The sequence below is a fragment of the Seriola aureovittata genome, chromosome 10, assembly GCF_021018895.1.
Source record: "Seriola aureovittata isolate HTS-2021-v1 ecotype China chromosome 10, ASM2101889v1, whole genome shotgun sequence".
NCBI lineage: Eukaryota > Metazoa > Chordata > Actinopteri > Carangiformes > Carangidae > Seriola > Seriola aureovittata.
The window spans coordinates 25,278,619-25,303,084 of record NC_079373.1 but is presented as its reverse complement, the minus strand read 5'-3'; the positions used below and the strand labels follow the sequence as shown (position 1 = coordinate 25,303,084).

Genomic DNA, 24,466 nt, shown 5'->3' with positions numbered 1-24,466 from the left:
GGTTTTGGACAAAATAATATGAACTTGACTTTAATTTGATGCCTTTTTGACCTTCAGTATGTAGGTCCATGATCTGGATCAGATTCAGATCCTCAAAGGTAGAAGGTTGACAGGTGAACCACAGGTTTATCAGCTGTTTCTGTATCAAACCAACATCAACACTTCCACATCGTCTTAACTCTGTGGTGTTCAGGTTTCTGGTCTCCTCAGTTTTTCTTTTTGATGGATGAGTCTGTCTGAAGTTCAGGTGAGACTGACACCTGTCAGGAACATCTGCTGTCAGTAGTAAACTTGGTCCTGGTCTCTGATAATCCTGATTATTAACTGACTGATAGCTCAGAGCTTTTGACTTGCTCTCTGATTTCCTGTCATCAAACACCCCGCCACAATAAAACACCAGAATCCTCATCGCTTCCACGTCATCCTCTGTATCATATCAACCTCAACTCTTCTGTTTAGAAACCTGATCATCCATCAGAAGCAGATCCAGTTTCATCAGCACAAGGACGGACAGACCACAGACAAACAGGCAGAATGTCAAAAGTTTTACTTTTCATATAGAGATATATATATATATATATATATATATATATATACTATGTCAAACCTTGATTCATATAAACCTTCATTCAGATTTTCCTTTCCCTCCTGTTTGAGCTGAGATTAAAACAGTTTGAAAATCAAACAAAAATGAATAGAAGCTGAATATCCACACACACAGAGAGCAGTGTGTGCAGCAGCAGCTCCCCCTGCTGTCCCTGAATACAGCATCCTGGGTTTTTGGGGGGCTTTTTGGAAAGAAATTAAATGAGAAGAGCTGGCAGACACATCACATCCTGAAGAACCAGGAACTAAGTTTCCAGTCAAAGAAACATCCTGGAAAATAAAGGAATTAAATCAAATGAAATGTCTTTAAAAACTACCCTGATGGTCACAACAAGCTTCACGTTATCGCTGCTTCTAAAAGTCACATAAATGTTTTCTCTTTTTCTTTATATGTCCTGATACAACACAATTTAAAGTGACAGCTGTTCAACATTAGCACATTTCACCACAGATTTATATTATCTTTATCGATGCTTTTATTCATTTCCACTTCATTTTTGTTTTGTTTTTTGTTGTTTCCATTTCAGCAAATGTCCTTTTATTTCATCTGTGTTTATATATTTATACATTATAGATATAATACATTGTTAATGTAAATTATTGCTGGATATTTGAAGATTTCACAAAAGTAAAAAATAATCTTTTAAAAAGTGATGAAAAAAACTGAACTGGCAGATTTTATTTCCTTCCGCTTTTTCAACTTTTATTGACGTCTTTAAGACAACGTTCAGAATAACTCATGGATGTGAGGACGTGATGACGTGTTGAGGTCACACGCAACAGATTTGTGATGCTTTAAAGTGCATCATTAAATGTTGGAATATATGATTAACACCGGAAGACGAAAAGAGGTAGATAATTGTCACATTTTGTTATGTTATCAAGTTTGATAATAAAATGTTTACAAAGAGTAAATATTTCATACCGATGATTATTCTGACAATTTGTAATTGGCCAGTACAAAGCCTGTCAACATTAATATTCATGGTCACAGAAATGTTTCATTCTTTCATAATCTTTTTGAGGACAGTTTGCTGCAATTCACCATTGTTCTTCTTATAAATATAACTGACAGCAGGTTCCAAAGGTTAGTGATAATAATAATTTTTTCAGAGTTCGGCAACAATAATCAAAATAACTTCCTTCAGTTCTATATATATAATATTAGTAGTTTTTATTTTATTCTCTCTGTTAAAAATTTGGATATTCTTACCTCTTTGAGTCTGGGTGTTGCACTGTATATTATAATTTTTTAATTTTTAATTTTAACTATATTTACCATAGAAAGTTAATGGAGTAAGAAGTATAAAATAGCATAAAATAGACTCATCTACTCATAAATAATTAAAAATGTAATTATATTTGGGTAATTGTTTTTAAGTATAGTGCTTGAGCAGGTATTTAGTTACTTTCCACCACTGTCAGTCAATGAAGGTATTAATATCACACCAAAAAGTTTAAATACCAAAGTTGAATTAGGAAAATATAAAAATCCGAGTTTTCTGGTAGCACCCGAACGCACCACCTGGCTCCTCCTACTTCCGGTAAGAAACCGCTATCTGTCAGAAAAAAACCATCCCGATCTGAGAACCGCTACACGGACACGCTCTCCTGGGACCACCGCCGGATAATAGGTGTTTATTTTCGGGGTTCGGAGCCTCCGCGGACTCACGGAGAGAACATGCCCTGCCGGAGGTAACCGACCGCGGGCTGCTGCTGCCTCCTCAGCCGGCTGAAGGACGGGGCAGGACGGACAGACGCAGATGGAGAGGTCGGGCAGGCTGCTGCTGTTGTCGGAGCTCCGCGTCAGAAACACCGCGTACGACGTGAGCCTGACCCGGTCCGTGCTCACCTGGAAGAGACGGACCTCCAGCCCGGTGTACCACCCGTTCAGACCCAGTAAGACCCGAATAATATGTGTGTCTGTCCCGAGTCTGTGTGTCTTTATCCCCTCTTGTCTGTCTGTCCGTCGGCCTTGAACACATCCTGTGTGATAAACAAAGGGCAGAGAGGACACAGATGGGACATGTTGGACTTTTAGAGACAGTGTTTGAAGCTTAGTTTAACATTAACGGAACATAATGAGGTCTGGACTGTGGCAATAAATGAGACATGAGGTGTCCGGTTACCTAAACGCACCATATCCAGTCAGTGACACACAATCTGTGGAGGTCACTCAGAGGCTGCAGGCAGGGGCAGGAACAACAAACCAACCCTCAGGGAGAAGTCTGAGAAAGCCTTGAATCCAGTTCCCTATTTAAAGAAGATATATTTAATGTTATTTAAAGGTGTTAAATTTAATTTACAATCCCAGATATGAGGCTTCCTTTGTTTTAATTCTCACCCTTTTCTCTGAGAGCATTCATGATTTGAAGGAAGTTACTGATTTTCATGGTTTATCCTGTTTCTGTGGAGAAGTCAGTGGTGGAAAATAACGACATTTACTTCAGTATTTTACTTTGAAGGGATATAATCATTGTTTTTATATTAATCAGGAAACAAATGAGGACCTGTGTGTGAAACTGTGCAGCTCTGTGGAGGTTTCTGGCTCTCAGCGCTCTCACAACCTCATTTCCAGCAGCTGTTCTCAGTGAAAACAAAGCTCTAGTAAACCCCCTGTCCACGGCCTGACAGAGTTAAAGACTTACTGGTGAAGAAAATGGAAAGTTTAGCAGCTAAAATGCACAATGTTTTTCTCTGGAGTCACTAAAACAGAGCTAAAATGAGAGTGAGTATTGGACTTTATCACACAAACATGACTCCAGTGGGATGACGATATCTGCTGTTCTCTATATGTACTTTTAAAAGCTGATTATATGGCAGTGTGTTTTTATTTATTTTTATTTTATTTTAAACTTTATCTTACAAGGCAAGACATAAAGAACAAACTCTTCGTTATATTGACGGCCTGGCAGGTGTCAGAAAACCAGTAAACAAAGAAGAATGACTAATTAATCAAATCAAACAGATACTTTTACGTTTAAGTAAATGTTAATTATCGTTAAAAAATCTAAAATAAGAGAGAAAAATGTTTGTGTTGCGTTCACAGCTTGTTTCTGCCGCCCCCAAGTGGCCAAAAGAAAATCAGCTAATGAAGGTGTAAGAACGAGTTTGAGGTTTTTTACTGGCAGTAGTTTTATTACATTTGCACGTTTTTACTACACTACTATCAAACGCTTAAATGTCTTGTGGTACAGGAAATACACCGCTCCACCAGTTTATTAGATACGAGTCAAAGATAGGAGTCAAAGGGAAATTAGACTTTCTCTGCAGATCAAATATAGCTACCTGTACAAACACAGAGCTGAGCAACAGGTGTGTGCTGATACGCATTACCACCTGTGTTAACCTAGATAGAAAGAGTGAAAGAGTGTATTATATTTAATTGTAGTGATGGTCGCCACATAATTTGTTCCCACAAATATAATGAAATGGTCCATCCATCTCCAGGTGTGTCCTCAGTCAGACAGGTGAGCGCTGAGCTGTGGCAGGGGAACTGACAGCTTCACTGTGACCTGCAGCTCGTCCCAAACTGATCCAGAATCAGACATCGACCCTATTTTACACGAGTTCCATCAAAGATTTACACTCTGTTGAAACGATGGAATTTGAAGCCCTGTGATTGGATGTTTCTTACTGAAATGCACCTTGGGAGTTGTGGTTAACTTCTGTCCTTCCCTTTCACATGCTCAGAGGCTCTGACCTTTGACCTTGTCTTTTTCACTGATGACTCAGCAGGGACAGTTTTCACCTGGCGTTGTTTTGAGGACACGAACCAGACCGTCTCGTCCGAGTGGGTGTTCCAGCTGATCACAGTCCAGCTGTTCGTCATCCGCTTAGCTTTGTGATTCCGTTGCCACGGCGACGTCAGACATTACAGTAGCTGCCGGGTGTGTAAAACCTGAAACGGACAGCAGTGTGTGTTTGTTGTGACTGTGTTTCAGACATGAATCTTTAATATCTGACCTGCTGCTGCTGTAGAAGTACACGGTAACAGTGGTGGAAGAAGTACTCCGATTATTTAATTAAGTAAAACTAGCAAAACAAGTCAAAGTACATAAGTATTAGCAGCGAAATGTATTATGTATTAGAAGTACTTGTTGTGCAAAATAATTAATAATAATAATATTTATAGAGCACCTTTCAAAAACTATAAAGAAAAAAAACAGAATCAATAAAATCAATACATTTAAAAGCAAAGAGAACAGATAACTGATACATAAGATATAATTAAATATTCTATATTGATGCATTTGTGTGTAAACGGCATTTGACTGTTGGAGCTGCTCGAGGTGGAGCCAGTGTTCACCACTTCATTTACAGTTGATTACTTTAGTCCGGTGGTTCCCAACGTTGGGATCGGGCCCCTCCAACGGGTCACAAGATAAATCTGAGGGGTCCCGAGATGATTTATGGGAGAGGAAAGAAGAAAATACAAAGTTCTACTTCACGAATTTGGTTTCTGACTTTTGTTGTGAAAATCTTTTTTGGGCCTAAAACCTTATGAAACGATGACAAGAGGCCACACTTACTGTACATAAGTTTGGAACCATTGGTTTAATCTTTTATAAATTATCAAATGTTTTCATGCCAAATCTTAATCTGAAAAGTGAAGTAAAAAGAAGTGGATTGGAAGTTTATAACGGCAGAAAATGGATGTGTAAAAGTACATGTATCTCAAAAATTTTGCAATATTACAAATTAGAGTAAATGTATTTCGTTATTTTCCACCATAGACAGTGAAAAGATATTTAGTATATAAGCCCTAATTAAGCCTTTAACTTAACTTAACCTTCAGCTGCAACCTGATGGTCTGGGGGCTTCACACAGGGGAGGGTTGTTATAAAACAGTGACGGTTCACCACAGCTGGTTTCCCCACCTGTTCTAACAGTCTCTTGGTTGCCTGGTAACCGTGTGGTTCTCCCCCTCAGGGTTTTGTGTTCCTTCGTTCCCCCGTCGACCTCACTCAGGTAGGAGACGTTTTCCCAGGCTGCAGTGCGGCGGGTCGCCTGCAGGTTTAGTGATTGTGCTGCTGTTGTTAGAACATGTGTCTGTGTTTTGCTGAACTATGAACTCTGGGTGAGAGCTGCCAGCAGCACCGTCTCCTGTATATAGACATTAACGTTTCTATACAACTGAACTGCCACAGCCAAGAGGTTTTGTTGGAAACGTAATCTGAATCAGAGGCAACTTTTATTTATGAATGAAGCTCTACATTAATTATCAGTGGGGGTAGGAGGTGGTAACGAGGCAGTTCTTTGCAGCAGAGCCTTATAAATAAAACAACAAACAGATATGTGTCCTGATTACGCTAATAGAAAATATAATCCAGTCACAATTACGTTTCCTACAAAACAGATTTTCTGTTACAGTTTGGATTTATAGAAACCTGAGTTTTAGGAGACAGCGTTGCCTCCCAGACTTAACCAACAGTTTTGTTCCAAAATATGAAAATTGTGTCAGTCAATACTCTAAAAACTGGATGTTAAAACCACAAAGAAGAAGCTGGCGTGACTTCTAGATGACTGTCAAACCAACTATCAATACTTTCAGTTCCACAAGTTCGTCTTGATCTGAAGATTCTGAAAAAATCACATTTTGGAATAAAACTCAGTTTTAGTTTTTGTTTCCCTCCTCGCTGCCCCGGGTTCAGGGTTTGCTCTGTAGTTTGGCCGAACAGTTTTAGTAACTGCTCAACTGGTTTGTAGATTAATGTGCTGCTGCTGCTTTCAGTGAAATCCTGTTGGATCAAACCTTCTTTTAAAGGAACAGTTGAACATTTTGAACTCCTACTTCGACCCGCAGACAGCAGCGAGAAAGAGACTGAAACAAATAATCAATTATCAAAATAGTTGTCATTTAATTTCTTGTTGAGTTATTGACTAATGGATTAATAATGTTCTTGTTCCAGCATCTAATTTTCCTTTCCTTAAAATTGTGAGCTGAATATCTTGATGATCATTTATCATTGTTTTCTAATTATTCACAGACTAAACTGTTATTGAGTGGAGAAAATAATTAGCAGATTAATCAAATATGAAAAAAATAATCGTCACTTGCAACATGAATGGAGTTCATGATTTTTGCATTAAATACAACAAAAGAAAATAAATGTTACACTGGTCTTCGCCCCAAATCACAGGAAAAGTTACTGCTCAGGTTTGAACATTTAAAGACGCCATTTTATTGTGTGAGAGATAAAAATCTTCTCTGCTGACACATGAAAAACTGCAGGTTTGTCGTCCACTGTGGTTTTAAATGTGATACTGAGGCAGTTTTTATAAATAAAAATTACAGAATGTAGTTTTCTTCTTGTTGCTAATTTTAAGTAAACTTAACAAGTCAATATAAAGTCTCCACTTAAAAACTAATAGTTATATTTACTTAGTTTTTTCAAGGCAGTAAGTAAGTAAGATCAACTTGTCACATTTTATATATAATGACATGAAATTGTGTTTCTCTGGGCTTTTGTGAGAAAAGTTGTGAGTTTAAACTTTAAAGAAATTTAAATTACTTCATACAAATAATAGCAATATATACAAAGAAGGGGAATACAGTAAAATAAATATCAGGGATATCTTTGCAGAGGCCCGCAAGAAGATGTGATGTAAAAAATAATAAAGAATAAAATAAATAAGAAGATGGTGCACAGGGTTGAGGTGGAGCAGGCAGTTGAAGCTATGTGCAAAAGATACGTACATGCATGTTAAAAAGGATCAGATGGTGCAACGACCAAGTAATTTGATTGGACGAGCGTCATCCCATCAGTGCTGATGTAGAGTATAACAGCACTGGGACTTTTAACTACATGTATCACTCCGCTTAACCGTTAATTAGCGTTACACTAACGGTCGTTATCTGTCTTAGATTGTAACAAACTTTGCAAAGATGAAAATATTTCCAAAAATAACATTAGAATTAAATGACGTGTGTTCGTCAGAGGAGGGTGAAGCCTGGATGCTTCAGCGCACACCTGAGATAACGTGCAGACCAAGCTAGTGTGCACCGCGCAGGTCAGGGAACTGTTTATGTGTTGCTTAGCAACAGCCCAGTACCAGTCCAGTTGCAAATAAATGATAAAATAAACAAACAAATCATAATCTGTTGTTGTTTATTTAACTAAGTAGAACTGTTGTGTCTGTGGCGTCTGCTTCAATGTGCAGCATGTGAATGAAGATCTCAGTGTCCTCAACAGACACAAGAATCGTTTAAGTTTAAGAAACATATTTATATTTTAAGCGTCCAGACGATGATGTTTATAAGTCAGTGCAGCCTACGTCTGGCAGGAAACGTCTGTCGGACTGATACCACCGGAGATGGAGCGTGTCAGTAGCTCAGACTCCTCGGTGACTGATCAGTTCGAGTTTCCTCGTCACGTCTCGTGCCTCTCAGTTTGGCCTCCGGTGGTTTGTCTCCGTGGAAACAGCAGCAGGATTTCACTCCAGAAAGTTGATCCATGCGTCGGTTTCCCTCCCGCAGCCTCGGGGTCAGCATTATATAACAAGTTCATTCAAACATCTGTGAACATACGGCACAGATGTGAGTCATCTGTTACTAACACCTATCAACGTCTTTTTGTTTTTTCATGAGGCTTGTAAGTGATTTTATTTTGGTCACAGTCGACCCTCAAACCTGAAACTGAAAGTGACAGTTTACCTGTTGTTGAGAGAGGAACCTGAAATCTGACGTGCAAGAGGCGGCTGTTTGATTATAAAGGTAACAAACTCTGTGTGTGTGTGTGTGTGTGTGTGTGTGTGTGTGTGTTCAGGTGTGCATCACAGTGTGTCTGTGTCAGAGATCATCTCTGTCAGAGAGGAAGACGAGGAGAACATCAGCAGACGAAGAGACGATGGCAGCTGGAAAAAGATCAAAGAGAGTGAAGGAAAGGACTGCAGGCAGGCCTTCACAGGTAAACACACCTGAGAATACAGTAAATACACCTGGAAACACACTGAATGAGGTAACATGAGAAAATATAAATGTGCACTTCCTGTAGTCCTTCACAGTAAAAGCTTTCCATTGACTCACAGATTAAATGTTTTTATCATTAAAAAATAATATGATCTGAAATTTGTGACATCATGAATCATAGATCATTTTGTGTGTGTGTGTGTGTGTGTGGTGTGTGTGTGTGTGTGTGTGTGTGTGTGTGTGTGTGTGTTTCAGTGTTGTACGTGGAGAGGTGTCGGCAGCACCGCTGGCGGTGTGCTGAGGTCACCTTCACGTGTCCAGAGGGGGCGCTGCGTCAACACTGGGTCAGCAGCATCAGAGAGCAACTCGCCGCTGTCGGTATGACATCACACCAACACACACTAACACTAACACACACTGACTGACGGTGCGTTCACACACATGCTGATATTCATTGTAAATAACAACAGCTGTCCAGTTGCAGCAGAGGAGACCAACCACTTTGTATCTGTTTCTAGGAACTGTCAGTAATGTTGTTGTTGTTGTTGTTGTTGTTGTTGTTTACAGCCAATAGACCCAAACACCTGCTGATCTACATCAACCCGTACGGCGGGAAGCGACAGGGCAAACGCATCTACGAGCAGAAGGTCGCCCCGCTGTTCGCTGCGGCCGGCGTCTCCACGGACGTCATCGGTACGTCCTCCATTACATATATGACTTCCTGTGTCAGGGGTTATACATCTAAACATGTTGTATTTGTGCGTTTGTTGTCGTAGTGACGGAGTACGCCAATCATGCGAGGGATCACCTGAGGACGGAGGCGGAGCTGAAGAAGTATGACGGGTGAGTTTCGTAAATATTAATTCAGGTTTCTCATGCATCCTGGAAAAACCTGGAAAAACCTTTTTAAATAAGTTTTCCTGGAAAATAATTTAAAGAATCTTATCATGTCTCTGCAGCAGCTAAAATTAGAGCCACGTTCAGGGACCAAAGTGCTTCACATAAGATATAAATATACAGATTTGCATTTACACTGATGATTAGTTTTGCTTCACTTGTGTAAGCTCCTGCTAACGTTTCAAGTTTGACCTCTGACCCCGGTTCAGCGTGGTGTGCGTCGGAGGGGACGGCATGTTCAGCGAGATCATCCACGGGCTGATCTGGAGGACGCAGATCGACGGCGCCGTAGATCCAAACTGTCCGGATGAAACGCTGCAGACCTGCTCGCTTCGGATCGGAATCATTCCTGCAGGTCAGAAACACAGATATCACTCCTGCTAGCTCCGCCTCACTTCAGTGTACCAACAACGTGTCGAGGCCGCAGCCGCCTTGAGCAGGTGGTAGAGGTCCTAGAGGATGTTAAAGAGGTGGTAGCGGGGGTTTAAAGGATCTTTGAGGGTCTTTGAAGAGGTTGCAGAGGTCAGTGAGGAGGCTCCTGGGATCCTTGAGTGAAGTTAGGTAGCCTGTAGCATCATATGTGTTGCTGTGGTTACCCACAGTTTAACCCTCTGGAGTCCAGCTTACTTTTGGGTTAATTTTTGACGACTTTTCGACGCAATGATATTTGTCTTACCCAGCATGCACGGTAATTACTTTTCAGCATAAATTCATCTTTAAGTCCTGCCCCTAATTTTGTCAATTTAACAAAGTATAAAACTCCCAGGAACCTGGAAAATACAAGAAAGATGTAACAAAACGCCGGTAAAGATTTGATCTTTAGTAATAATCAGTTCAAGGTTGTAAAAAAATGTGTTTTTTATCATTGAAAGTCGATGTATTCTGATGTAAATGATTGAAAATATAAATAATTCAGTTTTTAAAAACATATAAATACTTCTAGTAATAAAACGGTCTCCATGTATTCACAGATAAAGACACTACAGACGTTTGAAACACACTTGATTCTCTGTTCATCTGATTTAAATGCAGATACTGACTGTGGCCTCATTCCGCAGTTTGTTTGCGTCCTTCCTGTTTTCTGTTGTTCTGCCTAAAGCGTTCTATAAATAAACACAGTCGTGAGGGAGACATTAACTCTCTCTGCAGCAGCAGAGGAGAAAGCAGCTCACCTGGTTAATTAATGGCTGCTGTGATTGTTGCAGGTGTGAGTGAGTGTTGTTGTAATGAGAAAGTGGTTGTCAATGACAACATCCAGGGCGCTGTTTTTCAAATGCGGTTCAACAAATTCTGTTATCAGGCTAAAATAATCTCGTCAAATCTTCTCCAGCTAATGTGGTTCTTTGAAAGCAGCTTGAGGATTGATTTTCTGATCCTGAATGAATGGAAAAGTGATTAGAAAGTTGAAACTGATCAGCATTCAGATGATTCATGCACATAATTCTCCATTTTAACTCCTATCGTTTCCTCTGACGGGCAATCTGTTTGTTTCAGGTTCAACAGACTGTATCTGCTTCGCCACTGTGGGCACCAACGACCCCGTGACCTCTGCGCTGCACATCATAGTGGGTCAGTCACATTCAGCACAGGTTATTTAACATGTTATACGTGGGCAAACGTGTGAATAAAGTCTCAAATGATCAGAATTCAGAGGATGATTTTTGTCCTGCAGGGGATGAAATTTAACAGCATTTTATGAACACCTGTTGTTATACCTGCACTTCATGTTGGTGTGTTGATGTGTGTGTTCAGGAGACTCTCAGCCGATGGACGTGTGCTCGGTTCACCACAACAACGCCTTCCTGCGATACTCCGTCTCCCTACTGGGATACGGTTTCTACGGCGACGTGCTAACTGACAGTGAGAGGAAGCGATGGATGGGACCGGCCAGATACGACCTCTCAGGTCAGAGATGTGACATATGTGAAGTGTTGAGAGCGTCACGGGTTTGAGGGGAAACCTGTGATATTAGTTAAAGCATAAAAAAACAACAAGCATGTGAGATTACAAACACGTTTCAGGACAGTGAGGTAGCTGCTATACCTGGACGAACAGATGTGTACTGAGGATCCCATTCATTAAGGTGTGAGCTGGTTTCATCCTGCAGGTCTGAAAATGTTCCTGACTCATCACTATTACGAAGGAACCGTGTCCTACCTGCCGGCCAGGGGCATCATAGGAACGCCGCGAGACGCCGCCAGGTGTCGATCAGGGTGAGAGAGAGAAGAAGTGACTTAAGTGTTTTAAAAATAAAAATAAAAATAAACATCCTCTGACAATCAATATGTTTGATCTGTACTTTGCCAGCTCATGATTGAAGTCACGACTCGTGCTGATGTCATATTAGTCCAGTTCAGGTTCGCTAACACTGGTTTGCTCCAGTTATGTAACTTGAGTTTAGTTACCACGAAATTCTGTTCAGGTTAATTATCCGTTTAGTTTAGCAGCAAAGCAGTTGGGTTCAAGTTAGCTCGATTTCAGTTTAGCTGCTAAAACATTTAGGTTTGCTAGCAGTTCCATTAAAATAGTTCAGTCACAATATGCTAATGCTTCAGTTTAGCAGTTAAAATAATGTGGTTCAGTTTAGCCGCAAAAACCTGTTTGGTTCCCGGTTAGCTAATGTTTTAGTTTAGCAGCTAAAACTGTGGTTCTGGTAATTTAACAGTTTAATTGAGAAACCAACACAAACACTTCAGTTCTGGTTAGCTACTTGATCTGTATAGCAGCTAAAATAGTTCTGTTAAAGTTTGCTAACAGTTTAGTTTAGCAGTTCAGATGAGGATTCGACTCAGGTGTGCAACGGCTGCATTTAGCAGCTATAACTGTTTGGTTTTTCGTTGCTCTCCAGCTGTGTGGTTTGTCAGCACAACGGGAAACTGCTAACCGAGAGATCTGAGAAGTACGAGATGGATGAAACATCAGACAGTGGTGAGTTCAACAGATCCCTCAACTCCACTGTCTTTGAGTTGGTGATAAATACTGGACGTGGAGAGAAACTGCTGCATCACATCTTGTTGCAATTCAAAATATATTTATACTGTATTTGGAAATAATTTCCAGGGAAATGATTTTTATTTAGTAAGTTGTGTGATCAAATAAAGATGGATTTCTTGTCTCTCGTTGCTCACCTACTGAATGTATTTATCAGTGTACACCTGACGGGTCAAATCTTTGTTTTTGGGGGGGTTTGTTCCAGAGAGTGACGGCGAGTGGAGGACGATCCGAGGGAAGTTCCTGGCTATAAACGCTGCCAGTATGAGTTGTGCTTGTCCTCGCAGTCCCAAAGGCCTCTCACCTGCCGCTCACCTGGCCGACGGCACCACCGACCTCATCCTGGTCCGAAAATGTTCCCGCTTCGATTTCCTCAGACACCTGCTCCGACACACCAGCAAAGACGACCAGGTACGACTCAGAGCACGACAATCAATCAGTCAGGGCGGCAACAAATTATTATTTTCATTGGTGATAATCTACCAATTATTTCTTCAACTAATCAGTTACTGGTTTTGTCAGAATGTAATCAAACATGCCTGTTATACTTTTCATTTCTCGTTTTATCAGATAACAGTTAAAACCCAAAGATATTCTCATTGATTGATGCTTGATTTCTGCATGAACAGTGATTAAAAGAGTTAATCAACTATGAAAACACTAATTAATTAATCAACTAATCACTGCAGCTGTACAGTCAGGATTCTAGTTTATGCTCTCTCCACATAATGGAGTTATGTTTCTTTGATCGATCCAAATCCCAACACCTGGTATAGTCTCACCTGTTTCCTCAGGACCTCGCTCACTGTCTCCTTCCCTCCTTTCACACACAGTTCGACCTGACCTTTGTTGAGGTCCACCGGGTGCGGCGTTTCCGCTTCACGCCGCGTCACTGCCAGAGCGACTCTGACCTGGAGCTGGACCTGCTGGGGAACGCGAGCAAACGCCAGATCTTCAGCCAGATCTGCCGAGACCACCCGGCTTGCGGCTGCGCCCCCGCCTACAGCTGCTGGAACTGCGACGGCGAGATCCTGACCCACACCGCCATCGATGTCAGGTACCGCGACCCTCCGGGATTTTCTTACTTTGCCATTTTCAAATATTTTAACCCACTGTGGATCTTCCTCTTACAAAGACACTCTCTTCTCTGTTTTCCCTCCAGAGTGCACTGCCAGCTGATCAAGCTGTTTGCGAGAGGGATCGAAGAACCGGCGGTGTTCGAGGATCTCGCCAACCCCTGTGCAATATAGACCCGCGTCCCCATTATTCCCTGTCCGACACTGGAGCCGCTGCCTACGACAGGACAGGACACTCGACATCGTTTTACTTCCTGGGTTTAAAAGTTTCTTTAAATCACCATGAACAGCTTTAAATGTATTTAAGAAACAATCACAAATCTATAGACGCGAAAAAAGATTCACCCTCAGATTTTGGATTTGTTGTGAGTGAGTGACGCTGGGGGTGTTTTGGTGTGAACAGCTGATGGTCGCTCGGTGTCTGGCACCTGATTTGTTTTAATATCGAAGTCCAATCCTGAAACTGAGACCTGCTCTCAATCACAGTGATTTTTTTTCTCCGTATGACTTGATGATCTTGACGTAACAAATGTCGCATGTAGCAGTGATGTAACGTGTGGGGGGGGGAAAGGTCAAAGCAACATGGACTCGTTGCATGGCTGTGTTGGTGTTTTGACTAGAACTCATATTGTGGCAGTTTGGACTCTGACTCGTCTCGGCCTGGTAGCTGTCTGGACTCGGACTTGTCTGAGTGTTGTGGGGTTTTTAATTCGGGCTTGTAATGAGACAGACTTGTTTTGGTCTCATATGTGTCTGGACTCTTGAGTCTTGTGGGTGTTTTGACCTGGATTTGTTCTGACTCGGACTCGTCTGGATCTTGTGAATGTTGACGCTGAGACTTGTAACGAGTGTGTGTCCTGACTCAGTCCGGTCGTGGTGTAACGGGTGTTTGGACTTGTTTCTGTCTCGGCCACGAGTCTGACCTGTTACAGTCTTCTGTCTTGACCAGGCTGCTGTCAGTCAGATGTAAAGTGGTATCAACTGCATTTATTCAGCATATAAGTAGATTAGAAACTACTACATAAATCTTAGCTTGTTGCACTTTTTAAATAGTTTTAATTATTTTAAATATTAAAAAAAAAAAATGGAATTATCTGTTACATGTTTTAAGGATGCCAGACACCCTCCAGTCATTCCCAGGGTCAGTCATGTGATCACGAGGGGTTCATGTAGAAGGTAAATCTCTTGCACATGGTCAGTACTTGGAAAGGAAACTTAATGCTGACAGGTGATTTATTTTCAACTGCTGAATTTTCCTGTAACAGTCACCGTCTTTGTTCTTCAGCTGTCTGAGTGTTTCTGTTACGTTCTGCTTCTCAAACACATCCATTAGTGCTGTCTCCGTGTTCTCATCGTTCCTCAGGAAGACCTGAGCTTCAATCGTAGCTATGAATTTGTATTTTTACTTATACTAATTCCCAGCAATTTAGAAGGAAAAAAAAAAAAAAAAAGAAAAATCTCAAATTTTAATTTTAGTCAAGAAAAAGTTGTGTCAGTCAAGCTGGTCGTGGCTGAATAAGCCGAACAGCAAACACATGAATGTTTTTAATCCTCCATTTCTCCTCGATATGCAATTGAACTCAGTCGGCGTAAAGGAAATGGTCTTAAGAGTTACTGCTTTAACACTTAAACTGTGCAGATATTCTGTCTTCAAAATGAGCTGTAGCTTCAGTTTACTCTCAGTGTAATGTGATGATCCGTCCAGTTAATTTTGTCTCATAAAACCTCGAGATAATCATCTGAACCTTCCACAAATCAAGGATAACAATTCAACAGGCACTAACATGTTTCAGCAAACAAATGGCTTCAGAACTTTATTTTTTTTTTCTACCTTTCAAAGTTCAAAAATATGTATTTGGATGGTTGTTACGTACCTCACAACGAGATACACTACACGGCCAAAAGTATGTGGACAGCGAGGCAAGGCAAGTTTATTTACATAGCACCATTCAGAGGCAATTCAAAGTGCTTTACAATGAAATAGCGCATTAATAAAGCATTTGAATAAACAAAAATATTTGAAGATGTCACGCGATTTTAAAAGAAGTGCTGCAGTGATAAAAGACATTAAAAACAAGAAAATGCACATGTTAGGGATTTATTGGTAAGCTGCAACAAATAGTAATATTTTAAGCCCTGATTCAAATGAGCGAACAATTTCAGCAGATCTCAGGTGGAATATTTCACATTGTACAAGTAGATCAGAAATGTGTTTAGACCCAAGACCATTTAGTGTAGTGGGATTTTAAAATCTATCCTTTGACACAAAAGCTTAGGAATTAATCAGCTGCCATAACAACCTCCACTCTTCTGGTGTCACGTCCCATTCAGCCACAAAACGCATCAGTGAGATCCAACCACAAAACCAAGGGAACAAACACTGTTGAAAACTAAAGTTAGAAAAACACTTTTGTCTAGAATATAATTGTGTGCTGTAGCTTTAAGATTTCCATTCACTAATAATAAGGCCCACAAGCCAGGATAAATACGCACAGACCAAAAGAACACTAAAGCAGCGGTTGCCAACCTTGAGGTCTTGTTGGATAAGTTTATGTTGCAATAACAGAATAATATATAATCTGCTCAGTCAATAGAAATATTCAACCTATGTGAAGGGTCAGAAAGGTTGGGAACCACTGTAATTAACAATATGAACACAGCTACCCACATACTTTTGGCCACATAGTTCACATTTATTTTCTGCTTGTTGCTTGTTAGAAATTAAGATTGTTTCACTTATATAGATGTAAAAAAGAAAAAAATAGAGTTATGAATTTTATTATATTAGTGGAAGGTTCATGTTATTGATTTTGGGTAGTTCTCTGTAAAGTCCAGTGTTGATATTCACTGAAGTCTTTCTCATGTTTTAAACACTAGTTTTTAAATGTTCTGAAACCTCGGCGTGTTGTAGCCTGATGTCAACTCACTGTGCTGCTGCTGCTCATTGTGTCCATGATGATATTCTACTTTTAGATTCATGTTCTCCTAGTTTTTCCATTTTCTTTACCCAATCACATTCACAGTGAAGTTACATTTTCTTCAGGATATCATTTGCAAACATTGCAGCTTCCAGGAGACACGATGGTTTCCATATTCTGGACCCAGAGACAAATCAGACAGGAAATAGACTATCAGCACTGGACTGTCAGGCTGTAGATGCTGTTTGTTTGTTTGTTTGTTTTCTTTCTTTGTTTGTTTGTTGACAAGCAGTTCTGTTTCCTCCCTGCTGACGTCGAGCTGGACTCAAACTGACGGAGGAGGGAACCAGTAGCAGCTCACGGTGCTCCAAACCACCGATCAATCACCTTTCAGCTTTCTCCTGATTTTAATCTGACCAAATACCAGCCGGGGTTTCACGATGTAGCTGTTTATCTGTGATGTTGTAGCTCAGTCTGCTCAGTCTTCACGGGTCCAAAACGTTGGACCCACTCCAAGCAGACCCATGGAAAACATACACTAATTTTTAAGGAAAAACAGATCTGATCCAAAAGGAACTTGAGGACAGACAGAACTGGTCTGAAATAGACCTGAAGATATTTAGACCGGATTCAAAATGTGGTGGATCTGACCAGAAGGAAACAGAGTGAGCACACGCAGTGGCAGCAGCACGATCTTCCGCTAACAGGAATACAATAATACAGCAGGACTCTCACAAACCTGGTTAGCCTTAGGTCTTAGAGCCTTGGTTAGAAGTTACCGAGTGGATCTGTGAAGACCTTTAGCTCAGCTTCCTGTCTCATGTTGATTTATGTCTTAATATTATGTATGGATGCACAATCAGAGTCTGGATGTTTGCTGTAAAAACCCAAACAACAAACCAAATGTGTGTACACAGAGGTCGACTGATGGCAGATGACTGAAGTGGATTTTTAATTAGGAGAGGATATAAAATTATTTACATGTAGCCTGGCTGAAATCATTAATTAAACATCTTTGTGCTTTAGTACTATCATAGATTTACTGTCCAATTTAGCATCAAAGCAGACACTGGTAAATTAATTTGCATGTTTTTTGTGAAATAGTCGGTGCTGTAAGCTTGGAGAAGTAGTAAATACTTGGCTAGTTACTGTAGCTGGTGAGCTAACGCTAACATGCGCTTTAGCCGGGAACGTGCTGGGCCTGGTCAGCTGTAATAGTCCATCTAGCTAGCTGCTAACAGGTAGTAGCCAAACTATTTTAATTGTTTACTAGCTAAAATTCATCTTTGCGTCTTAATGAAAAAGGCAGTACCAGATGCTAGGTGATGTTTCACAAGGCTAGTCAGTGAACTGCTGTATGTGGCTAGCTTACAGCTAACTCCCTGTTAGCATCTTTGCCTCAGGATTGTGAATTATTTAATTCAATAAAACATATTCAAAAAGAGGAGGACAACATTTTTAGGTTAGCAAGCTAGTTAGCTATGTTGTTAACAGAACAATAAATTCACAGTTTATTCGACATATTTGTTTTATAACAACAGAGGACGTTAAATAGTAAGCTTTATTTACCAACAGCTACTGTCCTGGGTATTATAAAAGTTAAAGAACTACACAAGCATCAAAAACCACCAGTTAACAGCTAGCACGCTATGTGTATTGCTAACCAGACAATAACTTAACACAGCCATTGAAGGGAACCTATAATTAGTGTCATGGCCTGCAGAATGTTAAGACAAGTTGAACGCAGTCTATGCAAAGGTTTCTTATAAATTCAGTTCACTAGTGAATCGATTGTAGAGAAAACATCAAAATGTACTGATTTAATAATGAAATATTGATGATAAATGCTGACATGACTGGGACCTTTTTTAAGAGAGTTAAATATATGAAAACATAGATTATGGATTTACAGATGTCAACAAATCATGAGAACGTCTCTAGTGTTGTTTGTTGTTTTGCTAACAACATGTTATTTTTAGTACTGATTAATCTTTAAATTTATTTTTTCTGATTGTCTGATCAAGAGAACTCAAACGTCACCTTTCATCCTCAGAGTCCAAGGTGTTTCTTTAACCTCTTTCTTGACTTTTTACTGAGGAAATGAATGAGTGAATGAATGAATGAATGTAGCATTAGTTGCTCCCAATGTAAAGCCTCTCCTGTAAACATGCAACATTTTTATTTTCAACACTGTAGTTTAACCTGACACTGAAAATTGCTTTTGATTTAATCAGTCGACCTCTAGCTGTATTCTGAGCTGTAACTGATCTTTACCTTCTGCTGTAGCTGTTTCATTATCAGGAATTAAAAACATATTCAACCCTTCTTCCGTGTTAATAATAATTTCATTGTTGATGTCAGACGATAACTGGTGAGAGGATGATCTGTAATTGTAAGCACTGTTGCTAATAAGCTAATTAAGCTAGCTAACTTAGCTCGCTAGAAATTTCAATTCCCTTTACATTTTGCACCAGTGCACCACTGAGGTAAAATATCAACTTTGACTGTTTTAGTTTATATTTAGTTAATTTGCTGTAAAGTTCCAAGTCTTTCCAAGTAATTAACACACAAAACCTCAGGCAAGGTCGAATTATTCCATCACAGAAGTGTCTGGCTGCAACCAACAATTATTTACTTATCAATACATCTGTCAATTCCTTTCTTGGAATAACTGATCGATTTTTCAGTCAATAAAAAATGGAAGGAAAGGAGACGCCTGTTAAAAAAAAAAAAAAAAAAAAAAGAGACCTATAGGTCGTTTTTGCAGCAGGTAAAAAAAACCCATAATTACGTTTTGTTGCTAGGCGACATCTATTGGTCATCGTAATTATGACAGGAGCAAAGGGAGAAGTACAGTGATGCAGCATAAAAAGACAAGAATATGATGCAGTAGATTAGAGTTCGATTCCCATGTAAAACCAGCAGTTTGTGTTGTTTTCTATTATCCATGAGCATCAAACAAAGTTAACCACGTTGGTATTATTGTAACCATGACAACAAGGTCACATAATGTTGAGGAAGTACTTATTTTAACCCAATTCACAATCTGGCAATCTGAATCTAAACCTAACCAAGCCATCGTAACCATGGCTACGATCGGCACGCCGTTCTCCGTACAGTCAACCAAGGTTCACATGGAACCTGTATGGCTGTTTATGTTGGAGGACTTGTTTTGTTTGTTTTGTTTGTTTTGTTTAGGGTTTTTTTTTTTTGCATTTTTAGTTTAAAAAAAAAAAAGCTTAAATTATAAATTGATTTTCAAAATTGTTACCTAAAGGCCCAACACGATTTAATCGGGTTAGAGTTCAGACTGACTTAGATTTAGTTAGTCTTGTGTCACTTGCACTCTGGCACTATAATAAAGTCCAGCCCTGAAAAGCCTGAAAAGCCTCACCCACACAGCTTCAGGTATGAGGAGCAACAATATTCAATAAATGAAACTGAAAGTTAGACAGAGCACCAGCAGAGCAGCAGACGAGTCTGACTGATTCTCTCTGAAGAAAAACTGAACTTGAGGTTTCTCAACTTTTCTCTCATCGACACAGTCTCTGCCAAACACTGGTGAGTACAGCTAAGTTAAGGCTCTTTTTATTACATTTACTTCCAGTTTCCCTGTTTTCCCTTGAAAAGCAATTGAAGCAGTGTCAATGTTGAATGAGGAAATGTGTGGAAAAAGGTGCATGGCACATATTTGAAAAAGCTCACAGATACACACCCAAAACTTTCATAAGATAGTGTAGGAATTATAATATTGTTTATTTGAATATTAAGGTCATGGTTCTTATTTGTCACATTTTTTGCCGTCTTTGACCTAAAGATTGTGAAAACAGATGAGCTGCTGACTGAAAAGATGAAGCATAGAAATATACGTCATTATGTAAATTAAAAATGTCATTATAAAAGAATACAAAACTTGAGGGTTTGTTTACAGGTGATATAGCCAAACATTGATTTCCAAATAATATAGAATTAAAGTAGCTCCTTATTCACAATGTTGTCAGTCAGTCCTTCCTCATCTGGCCCATACTTCCAGTATACGCCTGGTTCTGTGGCCCATATACAGCATGATTGTTAGATGTTACTTCCACATCTGGACCAATTCAGGTGCACAAACAGAAAATCTTCCAGCTGTCAGTCAATACCAGAGGATAACAGCCAGAATCTGTCCAGATGTGGAGGTAGAGGGGGCAGATGTGGGCCGGGGACCCATCATGCACATGTTGGACCAGAAGTTTAATTTTGCTATCTGAGATTATGTTTAAGTGCAATGTATCTGCATCATAGGGTAATCATAGTTTTAATTTTAAACAAATAATAAAAGGTTATGTAAATGCAGTTTTGTCTTCTCACACTTAATCTTTGTTTTAACTGTGTAGATCATGTCTACTGGCAGCGGTCTGCTGACTGAGGATCACAGAACCAACTTCAGCAGCTCTGAGAGAAAGGCTCAAAGTGACGTCTGCCCTGGAACCAGACTGATGGCCCTGATGTTCTGCCTGGTGTTCCTGGTGTGTGCCTGCATGCTGCAGGTGGTTTTAGACCACAAGACACATGACGTTTCCCCGAAAAAAGAATTCGGAGAAAAGGAGCCCAAGCTGGTGAGTACAGAGGCTGAACTTCAGCAGATGATCCAGAAGAATCAACTGAAGCTTCACTTGATCAAACACTCGGTGGAGCTCAGTAACGAAGTTGCAGATGGAGAAATAGCAGACGCTGTTGAGGTCTTCACCGCTCTGAAGGAGTCTATTGAGAGAAGTGAGGCCAAACTCATCAAGATGATCAAAGAGAAGAGAAGAGCAACAGAGACACAGGCTGAAAGCTTCATCGAAGTGCTGGAAGAAGAAATCTCTGAGTTGAAGCAGAGGAAGATGGAGGTGAAGCTGCACTCTGAGGCTCAACTGAAGGAGACACTCGGTAAAGAGATGAAGAAGCTGCTGCACAAAGCAGAGCTAATGAGGGTCCAGGATTACGCAGTGGACGTGACACTCGATCCTGATACAGCACATCCCAGGCTCATCCTGTCTGATGATCTGAAACAAGTCAAACATGGTGATGTAATGAATGATCTCCCACACAACCCGAAGAGATTTACTGATTGGCCCTGTGTCTTGGGGAAGCAGAGTTTCTCCAAAGGCAGATTTTACTACGAGGTTGATATTAAAGATCGGGGTGGGCTCGGGGTGGTCAGAGAGTCGATCGACAGAACGAGCAGCTCTTTGGAAACCATTCAGGGTGGAGCCTGGATGATGAGGTTGTTCAATGAAAGAGCTTACTTCAATGTTGCAGACTCTGTAGTCAAACCCTCTCTAAAATCAAATCTGAGAAGGTGGGGGTGTTCGTTGATTATGACGAAGGTCTGGTCTCCTTTTATGACGTCAACACTGCAGCTCTCCTTCACTCCTTCACTGGCTGCTCCTTCACTGAGAAACTCTACCCGTACTTCCAACCCTTTTATAATGATGATCTGATCATCTCTCCTGTCATCCCTCAATGAGAAGAAAAGATTCATTCCTTTACTGAGGTTTCACTCAGTAAAAATAAATCAGTTCTTAATGCAGATAAAACTAAATTCATGCTTTTCAAAAGTGATTTTTAAAATGCTCAAATGATTGGATTACATTGCAAGTGGCAGCTGTTTTTTTTAACTTGCAAAAAACCTATATTCTCACTTTGTACCTGGAACATGCAGAACAATCTAAAGCTTACATTATTTTTATCCTTAGGGCATTTAAAATCCTTAAAGTCACCTGATTTCACATCCAGATGTTCTTCTTCTAGCTGATTGTTGGTGCCTTGAATTTTTACTGTAAATGAGGTCTGTACCTCAATGTGTTTCTGAATTAAAATAAAGGTTAAAAAAAGGAGGAAAAAGCAGTAAACACAGAAGTTCTCCCAGTGCCTTCATTTTATTGTTATTTCATTGACATTGTAAACTAGTTGCAACATGATTACAACTAAATTTAAACACTTATAAGTTAACTATATTTTCCATATCATTTCATTTTAATGATTAATTCAAATTTCCAAATTTATGGTTTATTATTTGTGACACTGATGTAAATATAGGAACTAATCTGCTGACCTGATGAGTAGATCCTCTTCTGCCATCTAGTGGTCATCTGTCTGTACTGCGCCGCCACCGTCCTGGTGGCGTCCGTCGCCTGCAGCGGGAAAACAGGTAGAAACACACAGACACTGACACATAAGCTGGTTGTAAACGTCCACACAGGTTATATGCATCATTATGATGACCTAAAGGTGACACAGGATAATTAAACTGATAAATAAATGGAAAAAATGAGGGAAAAAGAAAATCGTAATCTTTATTTAATTATTGCCTTTAATTCCATTGATTTATTTATTCTTGGTCAAATTTAAACTTACTTATTTTTAGTCAATCATACTTTTCACACAACAAATATTACCAGTCACTTCCTCAGTTACAGTGTTTTTGCAGAACATTATGATGTCACAGTGAAGTTGACCTTTGACCTTTTTGATATAAAATGTCATCAGTTCATCCTATTGGACATTTGTGTGATTTCTGGCTGAACTTACGTACATGCGTCTCATTCTTGTGGACACGATATCACAGTAACACCTTGATGGAACTTCTTCAAATTTGGCACAAACATTCACTAGGACTGAAGGATGAACGCATTAGATTTTGAGGTTCAAAGGTCAAAGTTCAAGGTCATGGTAACCTCACAAAACACAGTTTTAGCCCTGTGAACACAATATCGCCATAACACCTTGAGGGAATTTCTTCAAATTTGGTGCTGTCATTCACTGGGACTCAAGGATGAACTGATTAGCCTTTGGGGGTCAAAGGTCAAAGCTCAAGGTCACAGTGACATCAGAAAACAATTTTTAGCCATTACTCAAGACTTAACACAGCAATTATGACAAATGTAATCTGACACTGTTCCGAGTGGCCTTTTCTTTTATTCATTTCTAGCATTTTCACTCAGGGTTTTGATGCACTAATTGAACATGTACATGTAAGCGGGTGGATGGAAACACACTTACAGTCATCAGAGTTAATATAGAAGAGGCTCGGACACAAAAAAAGCGCAGAGGGCAAAGTATGAGTTCAGTTAAATGTTAAGTCTGAACCCAAAAAAAAGCAAACACCCTCCAATAAAGTTCAAATTCTCTGCTGAGAACAGTCATGATGGAACAAACAGAAACACAAATCACAGCAATAAAACAATATACTGGTTAGCTTGAGGATCAATACTCTGCACTAATGTCGCATTGATTTCATGTGAGCAAACAACAGGAGGCTCTCACAGGTGATTAGAGCTCATTAAGGAAGTCAGAGCCAATAATTTCATTAAGACTTCAGGAAGTTACCAAAATGACACAGCGTCTGGAAAACCTGACTCCAAACTCAGCGTGTTGACACGGTAAATAATCAGACCAATAAAGTCAGGGGGAGGTCTGTCGGAGGGGGGGTACAAAAGGAGGCCGCCCGCACCCTGACACCCAGTCTGCAGGTGTGATCTGGTTTTATCTGGTCTCTGTGCAGGATCTGTCCAGGTGAGTGTCTTCATGCTGGAAACAACATTTGTTCATTTCAGCATCGTCAAAAAATTCTGTTTTGACCAACTTGCATTCGTTTTCAGTGAAGAGCCAACGAAGTTATACAGGCACAGTGGAGATTATTATTACTATTATTATTATTTAATTTGTTAATCAATTTATTTTTTGCTTTAAAGAATAAAACCTGTTGTTTTTTATCTATTGCTAACAGTTGCTCATTATACTGCAAATAATTAAGTAATTATTTAACTTTTACACAATTATTTTTCATTATCAGTTAAGCTGTCTATTTTTTTCTCAATTAATCAATTAATACTTCTGTCGATAAAATGTTTTAAAAAAAAATTAAATGGTGACGTCAAGACAGTCAGTTACTGACAGGAAAACAGAGAAAAATCCTCACATTCAAGAAGCTGCTTGCTGTGACTAAAAATGAATATTTTTGCAAATGAATTTGCAAGAAAAATCAATTGATCGACTAATTACATGAGTTTTAATACAAGACTTAAATATGCAAACTC

General features: G+C 39.7%; 2 protein-coding genes across 3 annotated transcripts; both read left to right on the top strand.

Moving 5' to 3' along the window:
- Nucleotides 1-2,162: 2,162 nt before the first annotated feature.
- LOC130176367 (ceramide kinase-like) lies at nt 2,163-18,725 on the top strand. 2 transcript variants are annotated; one of them, XM_056387405.1, is made up of 14 exons: nt 2,163-2,505; nt 5,539-5,577; nt 8,376-8,516; nt 8,774-8,896; nt 9,086-9,211; nt 9,295-9,361; nt 9,625-9,770; nt 10,910-10,984; nt 11,168-11,320; nt 11,523-11,628; nt 12,264-12,343; nt 12,612-12,817; nt 13,240-13,463; nt 13,569-18,725. In XM_056387405.1, exons 1-14 carry the CDS (start codon nt 2,370-2,372, stop codon nt 13,654-13,656), a joined length of 1,710 nt encoding a protein of 569 aa, XP_056243380.1. In that variant the 5' UTR covers nt 2,163-2,369; the 3' UTR covers nt 13,657-18,725. The 2 variants fall into 2 exon arrangements, with proteins under 2 accessions (XP_056243380.1, XP_056243381.1); XM_056387406.1 differs by lacking the exon at nt 5,539-5,577.
- Nucleotides 18,726-19,586: 861 nt separating this feature from the next.
- On the top strand, nt 19,587-22,274 carry LOC130176566 (E3 ubiquitin-protein ligase TRIM11-like). The gene is made up of 2 exons (XM_056387722.1): nt 19,587-19,961; nt 20,777-22,274. Exon 2 carries the CDS (start codon nt 20,780-20,782, stop codon nt 21,866-21,868), a length of 1,089 nt encoding a protein of 362 aa, XP_056243697.1. The 5' UTR covers nt 19,587-19,961; nt 20,777-20,779; the 3' UTR covers nt 21,869-22,274.
- The last annotated feature ends 2,192 nt before the right edge of the window (nt 22,275-24,466 follow it).

What these genes read in the sequence shown, in the direction of transcription:
- LOC130176367 (XM_056387405.1), top strand. Translation starts at nt 2,370, where the DNA reads ATGGAGAGGTCGGGCAGGCTGCTGCTGTTGTCGGAGCTCCGCGTCAGA. An exon ending in CGTCTCCACGGACGTCATCG is followed by an intron (nt 9,212 to 9,294) that starts GTACGTCCTCCA and finishes TTGTTGTCGTAG; the next exon opens with TGACGGAGTACGCCAATCAT. An exon ending in GGATGAAACATCAGACAGTG is followed by an intron (nt 12,344 to 12,611) that starts GTGAGTTCAACA and finishes GGTTTGTTCCAG; the next exon opens with AGAGTGACGGCGAGTGGAGG.
- LOC130176566 (XM_056387722.1), top strand. Translation starts at nt 20,780, where the DNA reads ATGTCTACTGGCAGCGGTCTGCTGACTGAGGATCACAGAACCAACTTC.